Here is a 16,632-nt window from a genome sequence, read left to right as displayed (position 1 = left end):
CCAAAACGTAGAAAAAAGCTGGATGAACTTAGCAGGTCAGGCAGCATCCTTTAAAAGGAGCAGTCAACGTTTTGGGTCGAGACCCTTCATCAGGACTAAAGGAGGAGGGGGCAGGTGCCCTATAAAGAAGGTGGGGGGAGGGTGGAAAACCAGAGTACAGTACTGAGCCCTCCACTCAAAGCCACAAATGGCACCATCACATGGTAGACCAACTACTTTTATCGTTTTCAACTTCTTTGTAATGTTCAGCACTATTGGCCACATTGTCTCCTTAAAACTCCTCCTCTCCATCCCCAGCTGAACACAGCCACACTCATTAAACTCTTTGCCTTTCTATCTCCTTAACCTTAAGAGACATCTAAATTCCCAGTTCTTTAACTAACCCTTTGCTTCTCTGTTACAAGATCACTACATGCAGGCTGCTTCTTGCCTTGAAAATGTTGTCATATTAGAAATGCTATTTAATAACATCATGTATATAAAATAGCTTGCATTAAAACTAACAGAAATGCTCTAAGACAACCAGTTCACCCTCAAGCTCAAGTAATGTGAACCAGATATCTTTGTCAGGACGAGGATTGCTGGCATTCATTGATCATCCCAAATGCCCCTGAACAGAATCAACTACATTTCGTTACATCTGGAGTCACAGGTAGCCCAGACCAGGTTTGGATGACAGACTTCCCTAGGCATACAAGAGGAACACATACTATAAATGATAGAACCCCTAGGAACATTGAGGAATCGTGGGGGTGCAAACCAAAATCTTCCTGATAAAGTGGTAAAGAGGACAGTTGGCAGTCTGACCTAATTGATGCCATTGAGCATAAAAGTTGCTGAGCCACAGTACAGCAATGTCGAATTTTGGTTAGACTACATTTGGATTATTGTGCGCAGTTCTAATCACTTCACTATAAAAAGGATGCAGAGAATTTGAAGAGAACACCGAAGAACACAATGGGTCAAGCAGTATATGGGCGAGGAAAGGAACTGTCAATACAATCATACTACAGTAACAGTTGCCTTATTAATGAATACAAAATAAAGACCTGGTTATTGCTCACCAAAATTTGTCTTAATAAATGACAATTCAGCAGCAGGAAATTGATTCTCACCACCCCCCACCCCACATTACAAAGCTGATGGTGGCCCGATAGAAATCTATAAAATTGAGAAGCATCGATGGAGTGAAAGTTCAGGGCCTTTTTCTCTGGGAGGAGAAACTCTCAAAGAAAAAGGGACATATACTACAGGGCATAGCTTTCAGGTCAGAGGGGAAAAAGTTCAAAGGAGATGCACAAGGCAAATTAATTTTCAAAGCTCAGGGTATGAGATGCCTTGAAATACACTGCTGGGGTAGCTGATAGATACAAATATCAGAGATGTTTGGACGAACAGATGTACATACAGGGAATCAAGGAATATGGGACATGTAAACAAATGGAATTATTTTAGGTTGGCACAGACTGGGGTGGGGGGGGGGAGTGGAGTGGAAAAAGGCAATGAAGGACTTATTCTATGCTGTACTGCTCTGTTATAGTTTACCTCTGAACAATGAGCATAATGAGGAAGCAATATTTCTCTTTATTTAATTGATAGGATTTCCACAGAGATACTGAATGAACATTTGCAGCCCTCATGATCTTCTGGTCTTCAATGCAACCTCAAGCTTATCCATAACTAGGCCTTTTATGCACTTTATTTGCCCAATTAATCTTACATTTCTCCATTGCCCATGTCATGTAATTACATTTACTGGAAACTGCCAATATGACCATAGAAGCTATTGTGTAACAAATTGGGACAAAAATACAATTTCTAAAGGGAAACTATGCTTTTACTCCAAGCCAAGATTTCCAATAAAAAGAGGTGTTAGAGAACGTGGAATTGACACTGTAGCTGAAGGCTGACAAAAAGGAGGCAAGAAAGCAGGAGTTGAACCAGGAGCCAAAAACCTGAGGCTCTGAGACTTCAAAGCTCCCTCTAAGACATTACAAAAGAAGATACAAGTATTACAGGTGTAAGCTATATGTATCCCCACATCCCATGCCTACAATATCATAACTGATTGTTCAGTTCTAAACCATCTGCCACACCAGTATAATTCCCCTTGATTCCCTGACAATGAAACAAAGCTTCCATTCCAAACTCATTATCAAACATCAAGACCTGCGCCTTTGTACCTCCCTCTGCAACTTGATCTTCAACTTCCTCATTGGCAGACCTCAGTCAGTAAGGATTGGTAACCACATCTTCGCCTTGCTGACCATCAACACAGGTGCACCTCAACCCCCTGTATTCCTTTCTTAGCACACGTGACCATGTGGCTAAGTACAGTTCCAATGCCACTATTGATGAACAAATCATGGATGGGGAACACCTGTTTGAGAGGCACCACAACAAAAGCATCTCACTCAACATCAGTAAAACTGAACTATTAGTTGTTGACTTCAAGAATGGGAAGTCTACATTGCTGGATTGGCAATGGAGAGGGTCAGCAGCTTTAAACTCATTGGCATTATCATATAAGAGGTCTTATCCTGGGCCCAGCACATACATAGAAGTATCTTCTGCTCAGTAATCAGATTCTTATTTTGTTCTTGTGTCCTGGTCAGCAGTGCTATAGATTACATATATAGTACATATGAAAGAGGTTTATTTTTATATTACTTTTCAAACACATTATGAAGTCAATAAAGAACCAAAGTTGTAATGCAGAGCTCACAAACGGGTGTTCATATTTGACAGAAGGCAAGAAACAAGGCAGCAATTTGACCTCCCATGCTCTACCATCCAACATAATCACAATTTATGCTATATTTTCACATAACGTTCCTGAAATGACCCCATATCACTTGAGGAATTTTCTGATCTATATCTGAGTCTCAAATATGTTTAGTCACCACCCACCATAGCTCCATTGGGTGATGCACTTGGCAGTCAGTTTAATACACACAAGTAATGACGAGAATGCCTCTCTGCTCCCTTCCTAACCGCTGCAAGCCCCTGATTAAAGGGTCAATATTGTGACGAAATATCAGGACGAGAAGATTCCAAACTTAGTTCCACCAAGCTGTGGTACCTGGATCAAGCAGACAGGGTCCCCACAGTTTTCCCTCTCAAGTATTTCCACGTTGTTGTACTAAATTCACAACGCAGACAGTGCGTCTTTGCAACGTAACTTTTTTAAAATATATTTTTATTACATTTTTAAGAGAATTACATAAAATGAATAGAATAATAATGAAAATTAATATTAGCCTTCCCCCCTCCCCTTGACCCTTCCCCCCTTAACATCCCTGTCTAAAAAAAGAAAAAAGAAAAAAAAAGAAAAAAAAGGATTGCCTGGATATCGGAGGATCCCCACATGCTCCATGGAGTTCAAAATAACTTTAGTATATATCTTTATTTTTTCCCCCAAATAACTAATAATTTTATCTTCAAAGGACCTATATATTTAGTCCTATCTTTTGTAGATAGGGGTGCCAAATTTTCAAAAATATATCATAACCATTTCATAAATTATAAGTAATTTTTTCAAGTGGAATGCAGCTATATATTTCATTATTCCTACGGTCCATAGTTAAGTATAAATCTGACTTCCAAGTAACTGCAATAGCTTTTTTGGCTACTGCCAATGCAATTTTCATAAATTTTTTCTGATATTTATTCAATTTAGGTTTCAGTATTATCCCTTCAATATCGCCTAATAAAAATAATATTGGGCTATGTGGAAATTGTATTCCAATAATTTGTTCCAGTAAAAGTCTTAGATTTATCCAAAAAGGTTGAATTTTAAAATAAGACCAAGTAGAATGTAAAAAAGTACAGATTTCTTGATTACATCAGAAACATTGGTCAGATAAATTTGGGTTTAATCTATTTTTTTGTGGTGTAATATATAATTGATGTAAAAAATTGTATTGTACTAATCTAAGTCGGACATTTTTTTTGTTATGGGGGAGCTGGAGGAGCTTCTGATCGATTGCTGCTGGATTCACGTGTGTAATCATGGCTATTGCCATGACCCGTAAAACAGAGGGGGGTAATGTTGTGTTTCTATTCATTCACAACATTAGTGGGGGGTATTTTGTTATTTTTTTTTTATTTACTATCTATCTTTCTTCTATTTTTCTTTTTTGCCTGGATGACTGGTATGTGTCTCCCCCCCCCCCCCCCCCCCCCGAGGCACATACCAACATGGAGAATTTTAAAGAGATTCCCCAAGATATTATGAATGACTAATTTACCCAATTTTTTAAGTTTTAATGTTAATGGGCTTAATGGACCTGTGAAAAGAAAGAGTGTTTTAACATATATTAAGAAAATGAAAGGAGATATAGCTTTTTTGCAGGAAACATTTAACAGAGACAGAACAGCAGAAATTAAAGAGAGATTGGGTTGGAAGTGTTATTGCAGCTTCATTTAATTCAAAGTCGAAGGGAGTTGCAATTTTGGTTCATAAAACCTTACCAATTAAAATACAAAATGTACTAATTGATTCTGTAGGGAGATATGTGATTATACATTGTCAAATCTTTTCAGAATTATGGACTCTTATGAACATTTATGCACCAAATGAAAATGATGCAAAATTCATTCAAGAAGCTTTTTTGAATTTGGCTGGCGCACATGATAAAATATTAATAGGTGGCGATTTTAACTTTTGTTTAGACCCAGTTCTAGATAGGTCAACTAAGGCTGTTACAAAATCAAAAGTAATAAAGCTAACTTTATCATTGATGAAAGACTTAAATTTGATTGATATGTGGAGAAGAATTAATCCGAGAAAGAGATTATTCATTTTATTCAAATAGACATAAAACTTATTCAAGGATTGATTTTTTCCTATTATCAATGAATATTCAGGATAGAGTGAAAAGTGTGGAATATAATGTGAGAATATTGTCAGATCATTCCCCTTTGATAATGACAATGATAATGATGGATAAGGAGGAATTGATTTACAGATGGAGATTTAAGTCAATTTTATTAAAACGTCAAGATTTTTGTGATTTTATGAACTTAGATTTATTGCATCTTTTTTTGATGAAGAAAAACTGGCGTGGATTAGAATAGAGATAGGAGAAAACAAGATAGGAGAAAATATACCAGAAGATTTTATATATAAATGGGAATCCAAAAGGATATGGGAAAAGAAAGAATCTCTTATATTAAAACATTTGATCGATTTATGGAATAAGGTAAATGTGGATGATGAGATCAAGAAATCTTTATTAGCAAAGAGAACCCTAATCCATGTAGGTGCACATGGAAAATGGACCAAAGTTAGACAGTTTCTGTGACAAACCCATACTAAACCAATAGACGTGGCCCCAGACACACATGCACGGTAAAAGGGCCTTTTTTTGCGGGGGGCAGGGGGATGGGAAAGCGGAAGATTTATTGTTGTAAAGAGAATGCTTACACTTTTTTGAAAGATAGCAATTTTGTAACAACTTAAATCGGTGGAAACAGGGAAAGATATGAAGAATTGGGAGCCGTACCGGAGATATGCTCTGATGTTTTCAGCTTGCATTTCATGCAGCAATTTGCTCCGAATATCTCGATTTTTCACCGGAATGAAGTGGGTACACGGTCGACCAATCCATCCTTAAACAGAAAATTACAAATTCAGTTAACGAAATTAATCTGATTCAATTAGATTTAATTTATAGCTTATAATTAAACTTCGAAGCGGGCTCAGGCAGTAGTTAAGAAAATGCACTTAACAACATGCAGATGTTTCATGGTTTAACTAGGAGTTATACAAATAACGGTCTAATTAAAACCAAAATCGCAAACTTCAAGTCGGTCTGGCCCTCTGCAGCGGCCTCCGGAGAAATTGCTCACATTATTTGATACGCCTTGCTCACCTATTAGAAATCCAACAAAGAAGACAGCGGAAAATATCAACGACCTGCGCGTCCACTTGCACAAGACATTTCCCGACCTCATCATGACTGTCTTATCACTTCTCCCCGCTGAAGGAAAGCCAAGACTGAGCGAAGAAGTGCTGGGAGCAATTCACTACCTCGTGAAACTCTGCGAGAGATTACGGGAATGTTGGCCATACTTAAATCTTCGGCACAAATTGCTCAGCTTGCATATTCCTTAAATAAAAAAAGTACTCAGATGTCCCTTAGATATTGAATACAAATGAATATTCAAAGTAAATTTATTATCAAAGTACGTATACGTCCCCACGAACCACCCTGAGATTCATTTTCTTGCGGGCATATTCAATAAATCCATAATAGACTAGTAACCAGAATAGCAGACCGCACCATCTTGGGCGTTCAACCAATGTGCAAAAGACAACGTATTGTGCAAATACAAAAATAAATAACAATAAATATCAAAAACATGCTATGAATAGTCCTTCAAAGTGTGTCTATGAGTTGTGAGATGGGGCGGGTGAAGTTGAATGAAGCTGCCACTTTGGTTCAAGAGAGGTGTTAACTGTTTGTGAACCTGGTGTCTAACACTCCTAATGGAGTGTTTAATTTGAACCAATTCAGAGCTGGAGTAGTGGGCATAGCTCAGATAAATTGAATGATCATCATGTCACTGCCCCCTCCCCCCCCCCCCCCCCCCCACGGTAGGAGAGTCTAAAACTAAGAGGCGTAAATTTAAGGTGAGGGTTTTGTATTAAATATTTCAGTAATATTTGAGTAATCTGGTGTGTGTGGACGTATTTAAGCATTCTTGTTTATTTAAATAATTCATTATGGTTACATGTTTAAACACGCGAACTGCGTAAGTCATGACGCTGTCATCTGTACGTGCGTGCCTCTTCCTTTGAATTACTTTAATGTCTTGAAGTTATAAAACATAAGCAAGGGAAGATTTAAAAGAAACCTGAAGGGAGATGTTTCCATATGGAACACGGTAAATGCATGGAACAAGCTGCCAAACAAAGCTGTAGAGACAGGTCAATTACAACACTTGAGAAAATTTAGATAGCATAAGGGAGTATAGACAGGTGTACGGATGGAAAGTTTTCAGAGCACTAGGTGGAGGCAAATGTTTAGTAGGCAACGTGGTTGGCATGGATGAGTTGCTGAAGAGTCTGTTTCTGTTCTTAATAACTCAGATAACAATTGTAGATACAAGCGTTGAAACAGGTCCTCCAACTCACTGAATCCAGTCAGACCTTCAATCACCCAATTACACTAACCATACACTAATACTATTCTAACAACTCTTCTCCAACCCCTCTCCCCAATCAACTTAACCTACTGATTTGCACATCCAAGAATGTGGGAGCAAACCTATATGATCACAGGGAGGCATGAGGAGGAATGCACACAGACTGCCACCCCCAAGATTAAGGTCAGCATTGAACACGGGGCTGTGCCTCTAAATGGGGGAGGGGATACATCATTCTGCAGATCTACAAGTTACGCCGCTGCATTATTGCCCATGCCTATAACCTTCAAGGCCAGCGCTCTTCCACTGTTGTAATTACACACCATTGTGGATAACTTGTTACTTAGATGGCTGATGAGATAGAAATCAATAACACACACAAAATGCACCAGAAAGATTTGTTTGATGAGATAAACTGGAACCAGTAGCCAAGATCAGCATGAATGCCCACCAAATTCAAACAGCACATTGCTAAGATACCTAACAGGTCACTCTCTGCCCAACGTTAATACTCCTGCAGTTCAGATTTTGCCCAGTTTCTCATATTGACACACCCATAATGAACATGAAGAATACTGAGATACATAATCAGCACCGCCAAGACAATCAAAAGACAAATCTTCACCTTTGCAAGAAAGAACATAAGCATTAGCTTAGAGCTCTGGAATAGGATACAACAGCAAAGAGAACTCTATTAATAATCTAAATTTGGAACTTGTTAAGGAGTAATCCTATTTTGTCAGGAAAATAGAAGTCAGATGGAATCTTTTAGAAAGAGGTCCTTTCTAGAGCCTGTAGAGACAAATATCCATTAGCAGGTAAACTGGAATAAACACAGCCAATGTCTGAGAGCTATACATAAAATAACATCCACAGCAAGGGATCATAAATAAAACTCAAAACAAGCCCACAATAAGTACCAGGATTGCACAGTATACCAAGTCTTGTGGTACGTACACATCTTTAAGTTTATAGACTACTAAAAGTTTGTCTTCAACTAGAAAGTTGCTAATTATTGACCTTTCTACAGGGATCAACTGGCTGCAGATGGTTTTGGAAAAACAGAAATAAAAATCCATGGTGTGGCAATAATATTAGGACAAATTATGTTTATCTTGATGCATGTATCTATTAACTATTAAGGATAGCTTAAGGTTGGTGGGTTGTTATTATCTTTTTAAAAAAACTGAACTATGTAATTAACTATTGCACTATATTTGTGGTGTCAATTAAAGAGCAACTACTACAACAAGCCTGTGTTTCCTTGGTGTTGAATAGATGAAAGTGGATAACAGGTTTAGAAGATGCATTAAACCTAAAGATAGTCACTAGAAATTGCTCATCTCCTATGCTAGAGACAGCAGATTCCTGTCCTGTTACCTCAGAGTACAACAGCAAACTGATATTTTTCAAAGATGTCTTCAAACGATGCAAGTTAACATAATTCCTGAAATACCTATCAAAGATACTACACCAAAAAGCCCTGTTCCCAGGTGTATTTGAAATAATCAAAATTGCTTTTACTTCAAAGCTCTACAGCTTGGGATGTAGACATCTATTTTTGTTTGCCTTTGATTAGAAACTAGTAATATAGCCATAATTATTTTGTTTAAAGTTTTGCTACAAGAGTGCTGTGCCCAACAGCAGTAAATTTATTTCCTCGGTTGTGGAGTAATCTTTAGTCAGCAAATTGCTTTGGAATAATTTGGTATTATGTAGTCCTAGTTTAACTATAGTTATGAAGCAACGTCAAAAGCCCTGGACCTCATTCCAAACAGTCATATTCAGAACAAAATTTAGAAACTGTGTTCAATGTGTCCAAAATCAGACCCTTAGTAGCAGCAATACAATTAACAGATCTATGCACTTCATTCTGCTCAATTTGCATTATATAGCACACGTTTGCTTCTGGCATTGGAAACTTGTATGTTCATTTCCCTGGTATTTAATGAACGACGGAAGGTTCTAGGTTGAGCAGCTGCCCACATAGACAGGCCAATTCTGTACTCAAACGCTAGACTCTAAATATTTCATGCCATAACCAAAACTGCAAGAACACATGGTGTCAAAAAAAGAATATTTCCATCTTTTGTAAAAAAAAATATGGTGCCAGTGAACCATAATGATATGTTGTGAGCTGCCTGCAAAACTTCTAAATACACTTATGAATTACTCTTACTGCAATCTGCAGCCTGTATGTAAGTTCCCTTTAAGCAATGTACCATCTTAATAAACTAGTGATTTCATGCTTTTTTAAATAACTCTGAGAACTTGACTCTCAAGCTCGCAAGTATGGCATCTTTAAGCAGACTAAGGTGCATGACCATGGACGAAAGAGAGGGAGGAGGGGAGAACACCAAGCCAGACTGAACACCAGGGAATGAAACTTCCTCAATCCATTATCTTGTTAGCAAATGTAATAGCTAGAGAAGATTGAGGTACAGTACTAAGGCAAGATTGCTGTATAGGAGAGAAATGTGGAATTGCTGATTTCTGTGTTTCACAGAAACAGTTCACTCCGGACCTGGCAAACACATTAAGACCTAAGAACTTATTGATAAACTCAATGAATCAGACTGTTGATTTGGAGAAGGCAAAAGATAAGGGTTTGAGTTTTATTATTAATTAGTTTTGTCACACTCTTGTTTGCTCAACCTGGAACATATGATTACCTGTTCTACTTACCAAGAGTTTTCCTCCATGATCCTGATCACAGTTTACATACCATCAATAGACAGACTTTATTGATCCTGAGGGAAATTGGGTTTCGTTACAGTTGCACCAACCAAGAATAGTGTAGAAATGTAACAATATAAAACCATAAATAATTAAATTATTCCAAGTGGAAATAAGTCCAGGACCAGCCTATTGGCTCAGGGTGTCTGACACTCCGAGGGAGGAGTTGTAAAGTTTGATGGCCACAGGCAGGAATGACTTCCTATGACGCTCAGTGTTACATCTCGGTGGAATGAGTCTCTGGCTGAACGTACTCTTGTACCTAACCAGTACATTATGGAGTGGATGGGAGACATTGTCCAAGATGGCATACAACTTGGACAGTATCCTCTTTTCAGACACCACCGTCAGAGAGTCCAGTTCCACCCCCACAACATCACTGGCCTTACGAATGAGTTTGTTGATTCTGTTGGTGTCTGCTACCCTCAGCCTGCTGCCCCAGCACACAACAGCAAACATGGTATCACTGGCCACCACAGACTCGTAGAACATCCTCAGCATTGTCCAGCCATTGTTAAAGGACCTCAGTGTTCTTTGACGAATCCAGTTTATTGTAAGTTCATATCCCCAGGTATTTGTAATCCTCCACCATGTCCACACTGACCCCTTGGATGGAAACAGGGGTCACCGGTGCCTTAGCCCTGCTCAGGTCCACCACCAGCTCCTTAGTCTTTTTCACATTAAGCTGCAGATGATTCTGCTCGTACCATGTGACAAAGTTTCCCACCGTAGCCCTGTACTCCGCCTCATCTCCCTCACTGATGCATCCAACTATGGCAGAGTCATCAGAAAACTTCTGAAGATGGCAAGACTCTGTGCAGTAGTTGAAGTCCAAGGTGTAGATGGTGAAGAGAAAGGGAGACAGGACAGTCCCCTGTGGAGCCCCAATGCTGCTGACCATTCTGTCTGACACACAGTGTTGCAAGTGCACATACTGTAGTCTGCCAGTCAGGTAATCAATAATCCATGACACCAGGGAAGCATCCACCTGCACCTCTGTCAGCTTCTCACCCAGCAGAGCAGGGCGGATGGCGTTGAACGCACTGGAGAAGTCAAAAAACATGACCCTCACAGTGCTCACTGGCTTGTCCAGGTGGGAGTAGACATGGTTCAGCAGGTAGACAATGGCATCCTCAACTCCTGGTTGGGGCTGGTAGGCGAACTGGAGGGGCTCTAAGTGTGGCCTAACCATAGGCCGGAGATGCTCTAGAATAGCAGATGTTAAGCAAACTCTCGATGTATTGAGTGCCACAATAAACTGTGATTGGGAAGCCTAACTTTCCATGCCTTGACCACATTTCAGGAAATCTGATTAATCAGCTGCTCTCCTCCTACCTACATACAGGTAGAGGCTAAAGAGCAAAGCTCCAGAAATAAGAACAAAAAAGTGGTTGCAGGAGGCTGACAAATGGCTACAGGATTGCTTCAAGTCGGTAGACTGGGCCACATTCAAAGACTTCGAAGAACAAATTCAACACGGATGTCAAAAACTTTATAACAGTCATAGACAAGTGTGTCCCCACAATATCATTCAGTCTTCTCTAACCAGAAGCCCTGGATGAACTATGAGATCCGCAATCTGTTGAGGTGCCTAATCAGTGTCATCCAGGTTTGGTGATCAGGTTAAATACAAGAGGTCCAGTATGATCTCTGAAAACCGCCTCATGTACGAAGTGGCAATTCTAGACCAAATACGAATCACTGCAGGATACTCAACAGCTGTGACAGGTCTTGAATGCTGTCATCTCCTACAACCTACCTTTTTAAACTCCCACAGTCCCGGATAATCTTGTAATTTCAGTCTCCAAGGCTGACATGAGAGCATCTTTCAACATGGTGAACTCACAGAAAGCATCCACCCCAGATGGGGTACTTGGGCAAATGCTAAAGACCTGTGCTGGTGTGTTCACAGATCTTTAACTTCTCACTTCCACAGTCTGAGGTACCTGCCTGCTTCACTTATACCAGTGCCTAAGGCAAACATGGTAATTTGAGTCAATGATCATCAAGCAGGAGCACTTACATCCACTGTAGTGAAATCTTTGAGGTTGGTGACGAAGCATGTCAACTCCTGTCTGAGAAGCAACTTAGATCCACTCCATTCAATGGTAGATGCCATTTCATTAGCTCTTTACTCAATCCTGGAACATCTGGATAGTGAAGCAGCATACATTAGGGTGCTTTTCATTGACTATAGCTTGGCATTCATAACCCCCTCAAAACTAATCAATAAGTTTCAAGTCCTCGGCCTCAATACGTTCTTGTACAATTCCATCTTTGATCTCGTCACTTGCAAACACCAGTCCATTCAGATTGGCAACATCTCCTCCATAATCTTCTTCAGCGCAGATACATCACAGGCTGTGTGATTAGCCCCTGCTCTACTTGCTTTATACTTGAAATCTACCCCTCAACCATCAGGGACAACTTTACTTGCCCCATTACTAAACTGTTTCCTCAGCCTATGGACTCACTTTCAAGGACTCTTCATCACATACACTCGACATTTATTGTTTATGTATTTGTAGTTTGTTTTTCTCCCTCCACATTGACTGTTATCCATCCTATTGGGTGTGGTCTTTCATTGGTTCGATTGTGTTTCTTGTATTTGCTGTGATTTCTGCAAGAAAATGAATCTCAAGGATGTATATTACAACAGACATGTACTTTGAACTTTTACTCCTTTGTTGAGAGTAGGATTTGAGAAAAAACTGGTGCAAGTTAGTCCATTGATGTAGGATTCAGGAAGTAAAAATATGATGAAGAGCCTCCATAAAGAGCAAAAAATTTGGTAGAAATAATTAGGAGAACACTATATTCATATAGTTAGAGCATAGAACAGTACAACACAGGAACAGGCTCTGTGGCCCAAGATGACAATTTAAATGCACATTTGTCTACAATGTGGTCTACAATTATCCATTCACTGGCTGTTCATATTTAAAAACCTCAAACATTGCTATTGTACCTGCTTCCAGTACTTCCTTGTCAGTGACTCGCCTCACAAATCTACTTTAAAAGTACCCTCTCATCTTAAAGTTATGCCCTTTTAATTGACATTATCTCTTAATTCATTTTCATTAGTTTGCCCCATCCCTCAGCTTCCAACACTCCATAGAAAACAATCAAAGCTTATTCTGTCTTATGTTTTAATGGAGCTATGAATAAGGATACGAATTGATAAGGATTCATGTAGAAAAGTATTAAATTGGTGAAGGTCAAATTAGAGAAGTATTAGGTAGAAATGAGGAAGAACTAATTGAAAACAGGTTTTTGGACAAGTCCACCTCTGACATGGGAAAAGTGTTTAAAGACCAACTGCACAGAGTACAGTTGTTCATTAAACATTGCTATTGTATATGCTTTTAATATGAGGGAGGACAAGATCAACAAGGTAATGAAACTTTGGATTACAAGAGAGGTGGTGAACTTAGTCAAGAAAATAAAAGCATAAAGGTTGGGAAGTTAAAATCAAATGAAGCCCTTAAGAACCATAAAGCAGCTAGAAAAGAATTCAAGGTAATTAGAAGAGCATGAAATCTCCTTTGCAAGTATAAGTAAAGGGAATCTTAAGATATTCGATACATACATTAAGAGCAAGGAGATAGAGAGAGGTTAAGACCATTCAAGAATAAAGGAGGGATCATATGCTTGGATAGAGGATATGGGCAAGGTTCTAAACACGTACTTTACATTGGTATTTACCAAGAAGGATGTAGAAGACAGTGATCAGTGTGGAGTGTGTTAATGTGCCAGTTGAGATAAAGGCATCGTTGAGTTGCTTAAAGAATATTAAGGTGGACACGTCACCAGGCTTGATGGGATGTACCCTAGGTTACTGAGAGGTGTAAAATATGAGATTGCTGGGGCTTTGACCAATATTTTCATGTCTTCTCTAGCCACTGGAGAAGTCTCAGAGGACTGGAGAGGAGTTAACCTTATCCAAATAGTCTATAATTTCCAGGATTATCTCTATCAAATCTCATGTCAGTGATAGGGAAGCTATTGGAGAGGGTCCTTACAGGGATAGATAGCATTTATAAGCATTCGGAAATGCATGCAATGATGAGTAACCACCAGTATGGCTTTGTGCAGAGCAGGTTATTAAGCTAATTGTTTTTGAAGGTGGCGATCAGTGAAAGTAGAACAGGGGTTTTTCTAAGATGTTTGACAAGATCCCTCACAGTAGCCTCAACCAGAAGATTAAGATGCATGGGATCCACAGTGACTTGGGCTGCAGCCATCTGGAAAGGATACTTTCTTTAGTGCATCGATATAAAATGATGAGTGTCAAAGGGTACATGCCAAATTTCCTTAGCCTCCTGAGAAAGTAGAGATGCTTGATGCACTGTTTTTTTTTTCTGTGGCATCAATGTGATTGGACCAGAACAAACTATTTAGTAATATTCACTCCTTGCAAACTGAAGCTCTCAAACCTTTTGACCTCAGCACCACTGATGTAAACAGGCCCATGTCCATTGCATCTCCACACCAACCCCTTTTCCTGTAGGAAATGACTAGTTCTTTTGTTTGAATGACCTTGAGAAAGGTTGTTGTCCTTACTGTACACTTCAGATTCAGCCCACTATGGTGGTATTATATACAAGCCCATAGGAGTTAGAGCAGAATCTGGCCATGCTGTCATGAATGTTTAATGAGTAAGGAGCTGAGGGCACAACCTTGTGGGACCAGTTTGAGAATAATAGTGGTACTGACTGCAAGCTGTTGGTCAGGAAGACAGGGATCCAGAAGCTCGGGTCCAGGAATTTGGGAGATGAATTCACATGGAATATCAAAACCAGAGCTGTAGTCAATAAACATTAGTTTATCATGGGCATTTGCCAGTCCAGATGCTCTAGAAATGTAGCGCTAGGGAGGTGGCATTTCTTCCTTTGGACCTGTTTCATCCGTAGATCAATTGCAATGAGTTGAAGTTGGCCAGGAGACTGGAGTTGATGTACACCATTAAGGCACATTACCTTATATTTATTAAGCACCAGATGACAGTGGTCACCTTAAAGCAGGTGGCAACCTAAAATGGGGTAGGAAAGAGGTTAAATATCCTACATTATGTCTGAATCCATACTGAGACCTTTACTATGTGATACAAATATCTTGGATGAAAACCTGAAAGGGCAGGTTAAAGAACTGCAGATTATACCAAGATTGATGCCATTGTGGATAGTTCAAAAGATTGTCTTTGTTAGTCAAGGTATTGAATTCAAAAGTCACAATGTATTGTGAATCTTTCTACAATTCTGGTTAAACTGCATCTGGGGTATTGCATGCAATTCCCGATGCTCAATTATAGGAAAGATACTGAGGTTTTGAAGAAGCTTCAACAATAGTTTATAAGGATGCTGCCCTGATTAAAGGGCATGAGCTACGGGGAAAGGCTGGACAGGATTTCTCTGGATGTGAAGGGCTGAGAGACCGAATAGAAGTTTGTGAAATTTAGCAAGAATAGTCAGCTTGTTTCTTCCCCCCCGCCAGGGTAGTAATATCTAATAATAGAGGGCATGGAATTAAGGCGGGGGGTGTGAGTTCAAGGAAGTGTGCAGGGAGTTTTCTTTCCCCTTTTTTAACAGCAGATTCCTGTAATGCGCTGACAGATGTGGTAGTGGAAGAAAATAGAGGCTCTTAAACAGGCAGATAATTGTGCAGAGAATGGTGGTATCTGGACATGCAGACAGAAGTGATTAATTAGTTAAATGAGTTCACCACAGCACCACAGGCCAAACGACCTGTTCCCATGCTCCAAAATCTCCTCATGGCTAATACTCTCCGGTCCAGGCAACATCTGGTAAATATCATCTTACTTTCTCCAAAGCCTCTGCATGCTTCCCATAATACAACAATTGCACACAATAATGTGCTTTACATACAGGATTAGTGAAATGGCAACTACATTGTGTAGCATTATAGATGCTTGGCAGATATCAGGTCTAAGAATTTCCATCTGGGAATTGTGGGCATAACTTAGTCATGCAATCCATAACACAAGTCACCTCCAAGAACATGGATACAACTTGTAGTTCTCATCAATCTTGATGACTGTCATGTAAACCAATTTTACTTTCTAACCACATCATTGGGTTGGCTGGTACAAACCAATGCACATATGCTGCCAAGGCTCGATTGAAAAATGCTACAAATTTGAAGATTTTAGAGTCTTCAAGAGTTCTTGCCACAGTATTTAACTGCTTAAGTCAGACCTCAAAATACTACTATTTTCTTGGGAAGCATTTCTATATGGGGATTGAAGAACATTGATCAAAGATTTAAGGACATTTGCTGTTACATGTTCTAAATAGTCTACTAGTAGCTCTTTTACAGTAACATTTGCTAACATATGTAAACTATTTTTGGCTTGCTTAGCCTCAATCCACTCACTGTGCAATTCAAAAAAATGATAGCTATTTGTAAGCAGTATTTCTCAACTTCATACAACTTTCAAATTATAGATCAGTAAAAAAATAGCAATATTTAAAACTAAAGGTGATTCTTATGTGTATTGCAGAATTATAGTTAATGAACAAATGTTAATATTTGCATTTCCACATTTCTATTAATCCAACACAAATGTCAACTTGGCAGCACACATTTACGCACAGCCACCATTTTAGAAAAAAATTATAGATAGTTTGAAACTCCTATTCTGCATATCAAGACAATATTGTACTGTATAGTCTAAAATCTGACAAATATTGACATTTCCTTATTACGATGGAATCTCTTCAAGAC

At 39.1% G+C, this 16,632-nt stretch overlaps 1 protein-coding gene across 2 annotated transcripts in view; it reads right to left on the bottom strand.

Moving 5' to 3' along the window:
- naalad2 (N-acetylated alpha-linked acidic dipeptidase 2) overlaps window positions 1-6,005 on the bottom strand; it is a 110,827-nt gene extending 104,822 nt beyond the window's left edge. For both annotated transcript variants that reach the window (XM_059964601.1, XM_059964602.1), the window contains exons 1-2: window positions 5,877-6,005; window positions 5,508-5,613 (exon numbers count right to left, since the gene is read on the bottom strand). In XM_059964601.1, the coding sequence (XP_059820584.1) occupies window positions 5,508-5,613; window positions 5,877-5,961 (191 nt within the window). In that variant the 5' untranslated portion in view covers window positions 5,962-6,005. The remainder of the gene's footprint in view (window positions 1-5,507; window positions 5,614-5,876) is intronic.
- Window positions 6,006-16,632: the final 10,627 nt, after the last annotated feature.

Source organism: Hypanus sabinus, chromosome 3 (genome assembly GCF_030144855.1).
Source record: "Hypanus sabinus isolate sHypSab1 chromosome 3, sHypSab1.hap1, whole genome shotgun sequence".
In the NCBI taxonomy this organism is placed as follows: domain Eukaryota; kingdom Metazoa; phylum Chordata; class Chondrichthyes; order Myliobatiformes; family Dasyatidae; genus Hypanus; species Hypanus sabinus.
The sequence above is the reverse complement of the archived record's forward strand: the minus strand, read 5'-3'. Positions and strand labels throughout refer to the sequence as shown.